This window comes from Euprymna scolopes, chromosome 16 (assembly GCF_053919585.1).
Source record: "Euprymna scolopes isolate OS-2025 chromosome 16, ASM5391958v1, whole genome shotgun sequence".
Lineage (NCBI taxonomy): Eukaryota > Metazoa > Mollusca > Cephalopoda > Sepiida > Sepiolidae > Euprymna > Euprymna scolopes.
Genome location: NC_136497.1, coordinates 111360571 through 111373676, shown reverse-complemented (window position 1 = coordinate 111373676; position 13106 = coordinate 111360571). Strand labels below are relative to the sequence as shown.

The following is a 13106-nucleotide window of genomic DNA, read 5'->3' as shown; positions in this document are numbered from 1 at the left end:
CAATTCAAGATAAAATGAATAAATGACAGTTTTTAACTATATTAGCATCAAACTGGATTATGCTTATTTAATTTTAAGATTTTGAAATACCAGATGAATATATAGTAAGCTACAAACATCCACAATCACTGATTGTGAACGTTTTCTGCTTACTTTCATCATTGCTCTTGACAACCGATACAGAACCAAGATACATTTGTGGAAATCTGGTTTAAAACCGACGGTCTCTGAAACTGATGCCAAGAAGTGATGGTCGATCTTGTTAAACATTTGGACTGAACCAAGTTATCAGTGTGGTTCTGTTTCTTTAGTAATGTGAACATTACTCTGGCAACTTAATCTTGGATAGAACCCTCATAAAACATCTATCGGAATTGGTACAAATATGCGAAGTGGTTTCAAATACAATTTGTAGGGCAGATCAAGTTCTAGCAATTTGTTGCAGCCAAAACCTTGTCTTTGCAAGGTTTTGGCTGCTTTAGCTGCATCGAGGCAAGAAGAGTGAACTTCTTAAGTGCTTCTTGAAATGCTCCCGAAATTCCTTATAGATCACCTGAGTTGATACCAAAGTATGTCCATCCGGGTGCTTGACTTTTCCAATCTGAGCGATGCTAGGAAACTTCCTTGCACTCATCTGTGTCAGAATTTACAGCTTGATTGGAAACTTTCCTTAGCCTAACCCTAACTACTTAACTCTTGTAACTATTGTTGAGATGATAATTTGAATCAGGCAGAGCTTAAAGGTCGGTAGTACTTGGTGAACAATAGTCTGAGATGTCGGAAATTTTTCTGTCTCTATGTCTATCCTTGTGGCCATGTCACTAGTAAGGGTGCTGGAGGTAAACGTTTTGTCTTGGCTGACGTTATCCGCCTGATAGTCAGGGACCCGAACCTTGGATTAACCACTAAGGAGACTGTTCTATCAGCAGGCGCAAAGCACTGGGACTGCTGTATTGCCATTTGGTGAATGGATTCTGGACCATGCAGTAGTCTCTGGTGGGGCCTCTCGATGCCATACTAGTGGGTAATTGTTACGGCTTTACCTTTTCATGTGCTACAAAAAAAAAAAATTTCCTGTCTTTTTCTCTCTTACTTTCCCTCTCTGTACTGCTCTAACCAAGTATGCCGACCTGTTCCACAAATCCCAAAACTTCAACATGAAATATCTCCAGAAAAAAAACTCGAATAAATCTAGAACCCCATCTTCCAACGTAGACCCCTACTACCAGGTCTCCTTCTCCAACATCAGGGGTCTACGTTCCAACCTTCCCGAGGTTGAAACCGAATTACGGGAGATGAAACCGAATTACGGGAGATGAAACCGAATTACAGGAGACGAAACCGAACATATTATTTCTAAGCGAAACTGGAATAGGGCCGACCACTTCCCTAGATGAGTTCATAATTAACAGCGGAGTTACTATCTTTAAGAGCATATCTGAGAAAATAGACCACATCTTGTCTGCACATCCCTCGGCTAACATCCACATCTGTGGTAACTTCAACGTCCATAACGTGGAATGGCTGACCCATTCAAATCAGACGATGAGGGGAGGTTTTGTCATGATTTTGCCATTGCTTATGACCTCACTCAGATTGTTCGCGAACCCACCCGTGTGCCCGATACTACTGGTCAATATGCAAGCCTCCTAGACCTTTTTCTCTCAACTTCCCTTGAGCTATGTTCATGTTCCGTTCATTCTCCTCTAGGATCCTCCGACCACTCCGTCGTATCAGTTAAGATAAAAACGAAATGTAATAAGTCCCCTGACGTATCCCTCCACCGTACTGTATACCGATACTCTATGGCTGACTGGGATAGCTTCCGTACATTCATATCTGATTTACCTCTGCATTCCATGTTTAAAAAGGATGTGTCCTCTATAGTATCAGATCTGACCGAATGGTTAATTGTAGGCATAGACCAGTTCATACCATCTAAAAAATTCCAACAAAAACCTAACAGCCAGCCATGGTTCTCCCCAGAATGTGCTGCTGCTATCGCGCACAGAAAGCACTTTTTCCATAACTACCAACATAATAGATGCACTGAGACTAAAGCTGCTTTCAGGAACGCCAGCAACCACTGTAAAAAAGTAATAAAAAATGCAAGAGAGCTATATGCCCAGTCTGTTAAATCCAAGGTAGTTGATCAGCGGCTTGGTTCCCACCAGTTTTGGCAAATAACAAATAGGATCCTGAACAGAAGTGTGCGTTCTATCCCAACCATTATCAATGGACCAGAGGTCATCTCGTCAGCATCAGACAAGGCTAAACTATTTGCAAAGAACTTTGCAGCTAATTCTGCCCTATGCGACGAAGGTCATCAACTCCCCGTATTTCCTCCTATAACACAGAACATGCTAGGAAACATAAATATCCGTGCATGAGCTCGCCAAGCTAATCAAGAACCTTGACTCCAGTAAAGCAACTGGCCCTGACGGCATCCCAATTATAGTGTTAAAAAAGCTTCAACCAGAACTTGCTCCCATACTTACGAAACTGCTTAAGCGCTGCCTTAAGGATAAGTACTTTCCGCCTCCCTGGAAAACCTCATCAGTTTGCCCTGTATTTAAGAATTTAGGTGATAAGTCATCTCCCTCTCAGTACAGACCAATACGTCTCCTGTGTGTTATGAGTAAGTTGCTGGAATCCATATTAAATAGAGAAATAGTCAAGCACCTCAGCAAAAACAATCTTCTTAGTGACACACAATATGGTTTCCGCTCTGCAAGATCTACCGCAGATGTGCTTAAGGTTATATCTCACAGGATTAGTGAATCTCTAGGGCGATTGCTCTTGACATATCAAAGGACTTCGACAAGGTATGGCATAAGGGTCTACTTCACAAGATTTCCAGCTACGGTATAACTGGAAATGTTTTCTCAATCATTAAATCATTTCTCTCTGGTAGGCTCATAAGTGTAGTGGTTGATGGACAAAAATCAGAGGCCTGCAGTATTAATGCTGGAGTCCCTCAAGGATCAATCCTAGGCCCAACTCTCTTCATCAATGACCTCCCTAAACACATATTTAAATCATTCGTTGACATCTATGCTGATGACACAACCATCTACGGCAACACATCAAAGGCTGTAAATGACAATGTTCTCTCTGATTCTCTCTCCTCTGATCTCGAGCGCGTGGTTCAGTGGGGGAAGACGTGGCTGGTTACCTTTAATGCATCTAAAACCAAACTCCTATCCTTACATCATCAACGCTCTGATCCCCATCTGGCATCAATTGAAATGGATGGCTCTCGTCTAGGAGAAGCCCCGTGTTTTGACAGGCTTCTGGGTTTGACCTTTACTCCTGATCTGAAATGGAACATGTACATCAAGTCTGTTGCCAAGGTCACTGGAAAGATGGTGGGATCCTTCTACCGCTCCAGAAGATATCTCACTACTGATGTAATTCTCTATCTATATAAAAGCCAAGTACGTCCAAGGATGGAAAACTGCTGCCATATCTGGGCAGGAGCTGCTAAAAACAGCCTATCCTGCCTTGACAGAGTACAAAATAGACTTTGTGGCTTAGTGGGGGATGCCCTTTTCTCTACCCTGCAACCTCTCTCCCACAGAAGAGAGATTGCGAGCCTATCCTTGTTTTATCGTTATTTCCATGGCAGGTGCTCGTCTGAACTCCAATCTCTGGTCCCCCCCTCGCCAGTCTTTCACGAAAAACACCCGTCTAGCTGAATCCACTGTAAAAAATTTCCCCCACTCTTTATCTGTGCCTAAATCAAAACATGGATTCCATGAACAAAGCTTCTTTCTTAGAAATGCATGCCTGTGGAACTCTGTTCCGTCTGCCTGCTTCCCACCTGACTACAACTTGGATGTGTTCAAGTCCAACGTTAACAAATTCCTAATGAACCGCCCCCTTAAGTAAACACTTCATCAAATCTCCACACTAACGTACTGTACTTGCAATAACCTTTATCCCTGAGTGGCTTCCGGGCCTTGATAAATGGTGACCACCGTGTAAAAAAAAAAAAAAAAAATCTTTTTGTGGTATTAGAATCTGGAAAATTTTTTGCCTCATTCCAGATTCCAAAACAGTTCTTGTAAGTTTTTTTCTTGACAAAAAATGAAACAAACACAGATGTATTTTTTTTTTTTTTTTTTTTTAATTGTAAATTTACAACATTGAGGGTCACAGAACCAAAGGTGATAAATCCCATTCCCAAATTTAGCATTAACTGTCTAATGTTTAATTTATATATTTTATTTATATTTATATTTATTTATTTATATATTTATATTTTATATACTTTTTTTATTTTTTAATTATAGGAAACAAAGTAAATATTCTAGAGTTTATTTGCCTGTTTTGAGTAAACTCTTTTGCATCTATTTGCTAAACATATTTATGCTAACTCTCAGAAAGTTGATTATTAAAAGAGTTAAAATCCTCTGAACAAGTTTTTCTCAATTTCACAGACTCGGCTTGACGTTCATTATCTGGCCCTCGGCTTCATAATAATTAATGTTTTATTATATTTTTTTTCACTTCGGACACATGTGAAAAATATAGATGAAAATCTCAACAGTTATCAAAATGTTAGGTAAAATGTATAAAGGGAAAACATTAAGAAGTTTGTTGAATTAAAAAAATAATTATATTTACATTTAAATGTACCCATACACCAAAAAAAAAAGAATGAGATTTGAGTTTTTGTTACTGTAACTAACAGTAAAAAAAAGAGATGAAAAACAAATGTTATCAAATACAAGATAAGTTACTCTTATTGATAAGATTATTTGTGTTTAAACATTAAAGCTTTTTTACTTCAAAATAAACCTAGTGTTTACATTGTTAAATTAGAACAAAAAATGGCTGCCTATAAGACCTGCACAAGGACCCTTGATAACCACTCCAGTATTAAATCTCTAATTAAATATATAGAAATTTTTAAAGAAAATATTGGAAACGCACCATCACAACTTGTAACATTTGTTAGCCTTGCATCTTGGTTCTATGTCTACAGTATCCCTCTCCAGTTACCACTTGGTTAGTTTCTTTTCTAAATGCTTTTTTATCATAGTCTTATCTAATGCAAGACCCCAAGGGTATTTGGTGGAAACATTTCTGATCTTAGGTTTCAGGTTATCCACCACTTACTCCCAATAACTAAAGTTTATCAGATAAGTAGTTGTAGTTTTTTCCCAGAAGTCCCATATCTCCAGCAACAGCATATTCAACTTCCAATACATGGCTAATTTAAGCTTATTTCATAAGTTCAACCGGGCTGTTGACCTTGAAAGTGGAACATACGATATGATATAAAGTATATGGTATATGTTACCCCTTCTAACTGACTATCTAAATAATTGTTTGGGGAGTAAGGCACACTGTTTGTTCATATCTTGTAATCCAGATGATCAACATAAAACTTGTCAACATGATCACATCTAGCCATCAGATCGGCTAGTCTTGTACCTCTCCAACTAACCCCAAACCTCGTCTATCTTGGGATCAATGATGGTATTCCAATCTCCCATTAAGACCATAATGCTTCAGACATGCAATGAATGCATCCAGATCCCGGGAAAAAAGAATGCATGAATTTCAAAATTATAAAACCTTTTAGCAATTTTATTGTTTTTTCTCGTGTTTCTTTTATGAACATTTTTAAAAGAGAAATTTGTATTGAAATTAACAAAATTTAAATAACTGCAACACAGTTATGTTATTTAAAATTTTTGTTTCAAGTATTTCAAGTAGTAAACTTTATAAAGTGTGATAGTGAGCCAGCGAAACAAGCTAGTGTCTACAAAAAATTTTATCAATCAATATTTATTTTTGCAGAAGTCAAAGGAAATAACTTCTTTCCCTCTAATGCTTCAAGAGATGTTCTTACTCTAAAACTTTTCTTAGTTGGAATAATTATTTTTCACACATGTTGATGTTAATAATGTTTGATCAAACAAATAGATTTAGTCTGAATGAAGTATTGATATGTAAGGCAAATTGTTATTTGGGTCTGACTTTTAAAATTCAATTAAGATAACTTTATATTTTAAATGTTTAAAATACTAATTGTGAAAGTTCATAAGAGTAGTAGTTGAGGGACAAAAATCAGAAGCTCACAGTATTAATGCCGGTGTTCCTCAGGGTCCATCCTGGGCCCAACTCTTTTCCTGATCTACATTAATGATCTTCCAAATCACATCCTTACATCATTTGTAGACATTTATGCTGACGACACTACCATTTATGGTAGCACATCTAAGACAGTAAACGACCAAGTTCTCTCCAATTCTCTCTCCTCTGATCTTGAGCACGTAGTACAATGGAGAAAGGAGTGGCTGGTTACTTTTAATGCATCTAAAACCAAGCTTCTCTCTTTACATCATCAACATTCTGATCCACATCTGGCATCAATTGAAATGAATGGCTCTCGTCTTCAGGAGGCCTCAAGTTTTGACAAGCTTCTTGGCTTGACCATTACTCCTGATCTTAAATGGAACACTTACATCAAATCTGTTGCCAAGGCCGCTGGAAAAATGGTGGGATCTTTCTACGATCCGGTAGATATCTCACTACTGATGCTATTCTCTATCTATATAAGAGCCAGGTACGTCCAAGGATGGAATACTGTTGCCACATCTGGGCAGGAGCTGCTAGAAAGGACTTGTTCTGCCTTGATAGAGTTCAAAATAGGCTTCGTAGCCTCGTAGATGTCCTTTTCTCTTCCTTACAGCCTCTATCTCACAGAAGAGATGTTGCGAGTTTGTCTCTGATGTATCGTTATTTTCATGGAAAGTGTTCGACTGAGCTTCAATCTATGGTCCCCCCTCGCCAAACTTTCACAAGAAACACTCGTCTAGCTGTAAACACTATCAATAATTCCCCCCACTCTTTATCTGTGCCTAAACCTAAACGTAGATTCCATGAACAAAGCTTCTTTCTTAGAACTGCACGCCTGTGTAATTGTCTTCCGTTTTCCTGCTTTCCGGCTGACTACAATATGGTTGTCTTCAAGTCTAACGTAAATAAGTTCTTGATGAGCCGTTCCATATAAGTTATCAAATTTACCAAATTTTCATTACTAATGATTACTATATTGTCCAATTTCTACTGTACACTCTTTAACCCTTATCCTTGAGTGGCCTCTTGGCCTTGATAATGTGGTGATGCCTATGTAAAAAAAAAAAAAAAAGATTTACATGTATCATATGACGCTCCATGATTTTATTTTATTTATTCCAGCTTACATTTAGCAACTTCAAATGTGAACAACAACATCCTTAATGAAATGAATCCAGATAAAATACCAGATGTGGTAAGTAATTTTAAGTCTTTAAAATTTAATATACACTCTGTTGTATATTTAAGATTTTTGCATTTTACTTAATCATCATCACAAAAATATAAAAACTAGTTTTATGAGGATGTTTTCTTATGCAATTATGTGTGGTTATAAATGGGTTTTAGTTGAAACTGGGTTTACTACTCAGACTTAGGGTAGGGTTAAGAAAGTTTGTTTGTTTTTGTTTTTTTCTTAGCAGGAGAGCTTACTCCACATATTTAGGGTTAGTGCTAGGATAAATAATTTGTTAAAATAATTTTTCAGCATGAAAAAATATCAAAGTAATGGGAGTGGTGGCTATAACTACTTTAAAAGACTTGAGTGGACTGGAAATAGGGGATCATTTTACATTAAACTTGTATGCAAAATTGATACCTCTCTACTCTAAATTAAATGTTTTTTTTCATGCCAAGATTTTTTTAGTGTTTTCACACATAGTTGTTTTTTTTTAATTGATTAGATGATTAGAATTAAATTTGAAAACTCAAAGGAGCCACTATTTTATAAAAGAACCACAAAACTTTTTGGAAGTCAATTTGAAATACATTTGAATGCAGAGAAAGACATATATATTGTGACAAAATACTCCCTCTTCGATGTCTCAGACAAAGCCCGAATGAAGAGGGAGGAGAATCTCGCGAAACCAATATCAGATGTTCATTCTTTATATTTGACCATCACCGATCCAGGCTGATTGTCCTTGGAATCTATAGCCGATAAGGTTTATAGCTATTAATTCATTTTGTTATTATTATTCTTTAATTCTGGTGATTAAAATTTTCTTCCTTCGGATTTAAGTACGTCTCCATTCAGGTACAGCAGGGTGAAGTTTAAATTCGAATCCAACAGCGAAAATTTAGTATATACATAACACGTACAACTTCGCAAGAGATCTTGCAACAGTTCAAAATTCAAATAATAAAGAAAATGATAATACAGAAAAAGTCCAAATATAACTGTTTGTGTGTCTTGCGCGGATTTATATTTTTTTTTTATAGCTGCACTTGAAAATAAATACGTTGACGAAAATTATCGATATTCTTAGGAACAAAATGGGTGTGACGCGCATTCAAGTTTTACTAACCGTAACTGGTGGAGTCATTTGTCATCCTCTTATATATTTCCTTTTTTTTTTTTTTTATATCCAACGGTTTACAACCTGAAGTTTGGAGTGCGGCCAGCCGTCAATATACGCTGTTATCTCCCTCTCCCAAATTCTGCAACTAATTTTATTTTATCGTCGATTCTCGACCATGGCTAAGAAGTGAAACTTGATCTGATTGGCCGGATCTCGACCAATTATGTTACTGTTTACTATCCTCATCACCGTCATCATCATCACCATTAATACAGTGTTCACTGATATTGGTTCGCGACAATATATATATATATATATATATATATATATATATATATATAATAGCATGTGAATATAGTTTGTTTCAATTTGATATATTATGATAACTAAACATTTAAGAACATTTTTCATATTTTCAAGTTTTCAAATTTGTTTACAAATTCGGATAACAAAAAAATTGCTGCTGATACTACAATAAGTGAAAACATTAAATTGACGTGAATAAACACAAACTGATTTTTTTTATCAGTAAAATTTCTTTGTCATGGTTTGGACATATATTTCATAATTATATGAAAAAAAATTCAAAACTTCTGTTTCACAGATTTAAAACTTTTGAAAATTTAATGAAAAAAAAGTCATGGTTTTACGATATTTGTTTTTTTTTTTTTTTTTTTTTTAATCTCACCAATAAAATGTTATAAAAACAAAATACATTGATAAATCACTTTTTGTCACTTGATAAGATTTTCTGTGTATATAGCGATTTTATCAATGTCTTGCTGATGACCTCCCCCCCTCCTTCCCACAAAGAATGCTGTTTTAGTTATGTTTTACAAGCAACAAGCATTATGATGTGTGTCATTAAACCAACAAAACTAAAGCTGCTTACATGATGAGCTGTTGTTTGGATAATCTGCTAAGATCAAAGAATTGACTTCCATATTGCTACAAATAGACAATACTTATCTATATGAATATTTGTGTGTGTGTATATATATATGGATTTGAAATGAGGTATTATCAACACTAGTGATTGGCAAAATTACACAACCAAGCACAGAAGTATAATCATGTCCTTCATGAAATGGTCTTCACTTTGTTGCATTGCACATGAAAGTAAGATCAATATTTATCTTCTATATTTTTTAAAGTTGAGGGGTGGGTGGGGGGAATGATCAACTTGCGTATATCTTTGCAGATAGAATTCTTTTACAAAAGAAATTAAAGACAATTTTTGCTTAATATCTTTATTTTTTCCAAGTTTTAGATTAAAAACAAAAAACTGTTTTAAACTATAAACTCTGTTATATTAGGTTTGAAAATAAAAATCACTATTTTTCTTTGTACCCAATTCCAGAGAGAAAGGTGATAAAAATATTTTTATTAGTACTGAAATTTCTCTTCAGGAAATTTGTTTTTCAATTAGTATAAATATAGTTTGTGGTTTTTATTGATAAAAAAAAATCTTTTTTTTTTTTTCAGATTCTGGTGAAGAAGGTGTATAACCGCAGTCGAAGAAACCGAAGACGTAACTGGAAACTTAGACATGTTTTTAATAATCCTGTGGAATCAACCAGTGATGGCGCGTAAGTATATTTAGTATTATAGATATTTTCACTGCAACTTTATGTAAAGTGGATATTAATATTTGAAAAAAATCTTAATATTTCATCTTCTATATTAATATTATAAAACAACTTTGTGTGTTAGGAGATATTTCTTGCGTTAATGTCATCTTTTTATTAATTACTCATTTAATTATTTTAATCAAATATTAAAAATGCAATACTCTAAGATGAAATTTAAAAAATCCTATTTAAAAATAATTTTTATCTAATTGAAAAGAAAAGTCGTCTCCCCTCACACACCAGAACGTAGTTAGCTCCCCCAACTTACATTTGTCATGTAAATAATAATTACAAGAAACCTTCTCCACCACCAATAGCAATGGCCAATGAATCTATATCTGAAAGTACATCTTTTAGGCTCCTTGGCCCAACGTTCACAGGAAACATGAGTTGGAACAATTACATTGAGAGTATTGCCAAAACCGCTGCAAAGAAGGTAGGTTCTCTCTACCGTGCTAGAAAGCTACTAACGCCCAAAAGTATCCTGTACCTCTATAAGGCCACCATTCGCTCATGTATGGAGTATTGTTGTCATATTTGGGCTGGTGCATCTGCCACTAGTCCATCGCTCCTAGACAATGTTCAAAAGAGAGTCGCCAATCTGATAAGTCCTGAACTTTCATCTAAGCTTCAACCTCTGTTCCATCGACGAAATGTTGCACCCCTCTGCCTGTTCTAAAAGTACTTTAACGGTGAATGCTCTGACGAACTGCAAACACTTTTACCGCCTCAACATAAATACCCCCGACCAACTTGACAAGCAGCTAAATCCCACCCCTTCACAGTAGAGATCCCTAGATGTAAGAGAGCCTTCTACTCCAGTAGCTTCTTCCCCAGAACCGCTAGACTTTGGAATTCCCTTCCGGGTCCCTGCTTCCCCAACTGTACTGACTTGCAGAAGTTCAAGTGTAACATGAACTAACATCTTGCTGCCCAACTCCCTACATAGTACCCCTGATGCTTATGTCCCTGATAGTAGCCCCCTACATCAAGGTGGCAATGTGTCTTGTTTGGGGTGAAATTGTAATAAAAACATTTTTTTTTTTTTTAATCTCACTCTCTCTACGAATCTGGTGCTACAAGATAAGACTGTCTGAAGATATTGGCTTCCTGAGACGAAATGCGCCTTACATTGATGCTATTTGTTTTTCTGCTTCCTTTTGCAAACTTAATTATGTTTTGCAAAAACAAAAACAACAACCCACCTTTTCCCCCTTTTCCTTCTCCTCATTTTCCCTTTCTATCTCCCACACTTCCTGACTGGTTTCCTAACTTAAAATATACCAAACATTACCTCTCCCATTACAAATGTTCTGCAGGATAGAGAACAAAAACAACAAAATCCACTACAAGACCACCAAACCTAACACAACAAACTAGCAATTGAAGATACAAAAAGCTTGAAGTATAAAAACCTTCTACAAAATGACTGGATGCAACACTTGGAGAATTTGAAACATAAAACATTTAAACATTTAAAGGCCCTGTCTATGAGGCTCCAGAATACACCATTCCCCCCTTCCCCCTTGCAGAGAGTAAAAGTCCTTGAAACATAAAACATTTAAACATTTAAAGGCCCTGTCTATGAGGCTCCAGAATACACCATTCCCCCCTTCCCCCTTGCAGAGAGTAAAAGCCACTTGTTGGCCATAGGTGGCAACCTGTAACGCTCTAGAATGGGATCCTGTGGCTGAGCACCTCACGACTCGGATCCAAGTAACCGTGAGTTTGCAACACTCCACTTTGGCCCTTACTTTGGCTAGACAGGTGGTCAGAGAGACCCAACCCGATCAATAAGCTAGTCATGACAAGCTCTAATAACAGTAAACCCTCACAAAAAGATAAATACAAATACATCACACACAAACACATATACTTAAAAAAAAAAAAAAAAAAATGCATACTGATATTAGAAAGTGATGGCAAGGGTCAATTAGATAATGAAGCAAGATGCTACTAACAACAAACCATTTATTATACCTTGCTGGAGCCAGGGAAATTGTCACAAACAACTACACTCACTGCTTAAGTATATCATCCTTATATCCCTGAGATGCTTGGGCAAATGGGTTCCCTCCAACCATCTCTCAATATAGGGCTCCAATGAGGATGAGGAGCAAAGATAATGAAAGAAAGTAATACTTCATATGGCTTCCCAAAAATCCAAAGACCCCATTCAAAAACAAAAAGCGATGAAGATGAAAATACAATCTTACCTGAACATATTATCTTTGAATCGCAAGACAAAACACAAATAACCAAAATGTCTCCATTCCTAATCAAAAAAATTATAAACAAAAATCTAAACACAAAGCAAATAAAAATATTAAAAAATGGAACCTTACTTGTATAAGTAGCTACCAAAAATAATACCAAAAAATTTTAACATTGACAAAGTTCCATGATAAAAACATCAAAACCTACTTTCACAAAACCCTCAACATGATTTCAAAAGGAGTCGTCAAATTAAACAACTGCTCCCTAGAAGAACTAAAAACAAACCTAACAAAAACAAAGATATAGATACCAAAAGAATTACAATAAAAAGAAGCGAACAAACAATAAACATGAACACATACATATTAACCTTCAATACTCCCACTCCACCAACTGAAATCAAAATTGGATATATTAACATTAAAGTAGAAACCACTTCGCTGCCTAAACTGCCAAAAAATTCAGCCACTACAAAGAATACTACACCAGGAAAATAGTATGCCCGAAATGTAGCAGTAATGAACACCAGGAAACAGAATGCCAAGGAAACATAAAATGCCCAAACTGTGGTAAATACTATCCAGCATAACTCACCTCTCTGCCAAAACTGGATCAAAGAGTAAATGGATTAAAATATATACAAAAAACATAAGCTTTACTGAAGCCAGAAAAATCATTGAATCAACCTCCATGACAGGATCAGCTAGATTGTACATGAGTGCAACCAAAAACAACAAAACACAGAACCAAAAGGAATCACTATCCTACCGTCAACGTAAGCTGTACTTGAAAATAACTCCCAAACAGCTGAAAGCAAAATCCCACCAGGCCTCAAAAACCGAACACAACTTTCACAATAAAAAAA

The 13106-nt window shown here is 36.1% G+C and overlaps 1 protein-coding gene across 1 annotated transcript in view; it reads left to right on the top strand.

Moving 5' to 3' along the window:
* LOC145296053 (60S ribosomal export protein NMD3-like) overlaps nucleotides 1–13106 on the top strand; it is a 97576-nt gene that overhangs the window by 70216 nt on the left and 14254 nt on the right. The window contains exons 12-13 of the mRNA XM_080142113.1: nucleotides 7216–7288; nucleotides 9879–9982. Coding sequence (XP_079998239.1) covers nucleotides 7216–7288; nucleotides 9879–9982 — 177 coding nt within the window. The remainder of the gene's footprint in view (nucleotides 1–7215; nucleotides 7289–9878; nucleotides 9983–13106) is intronic.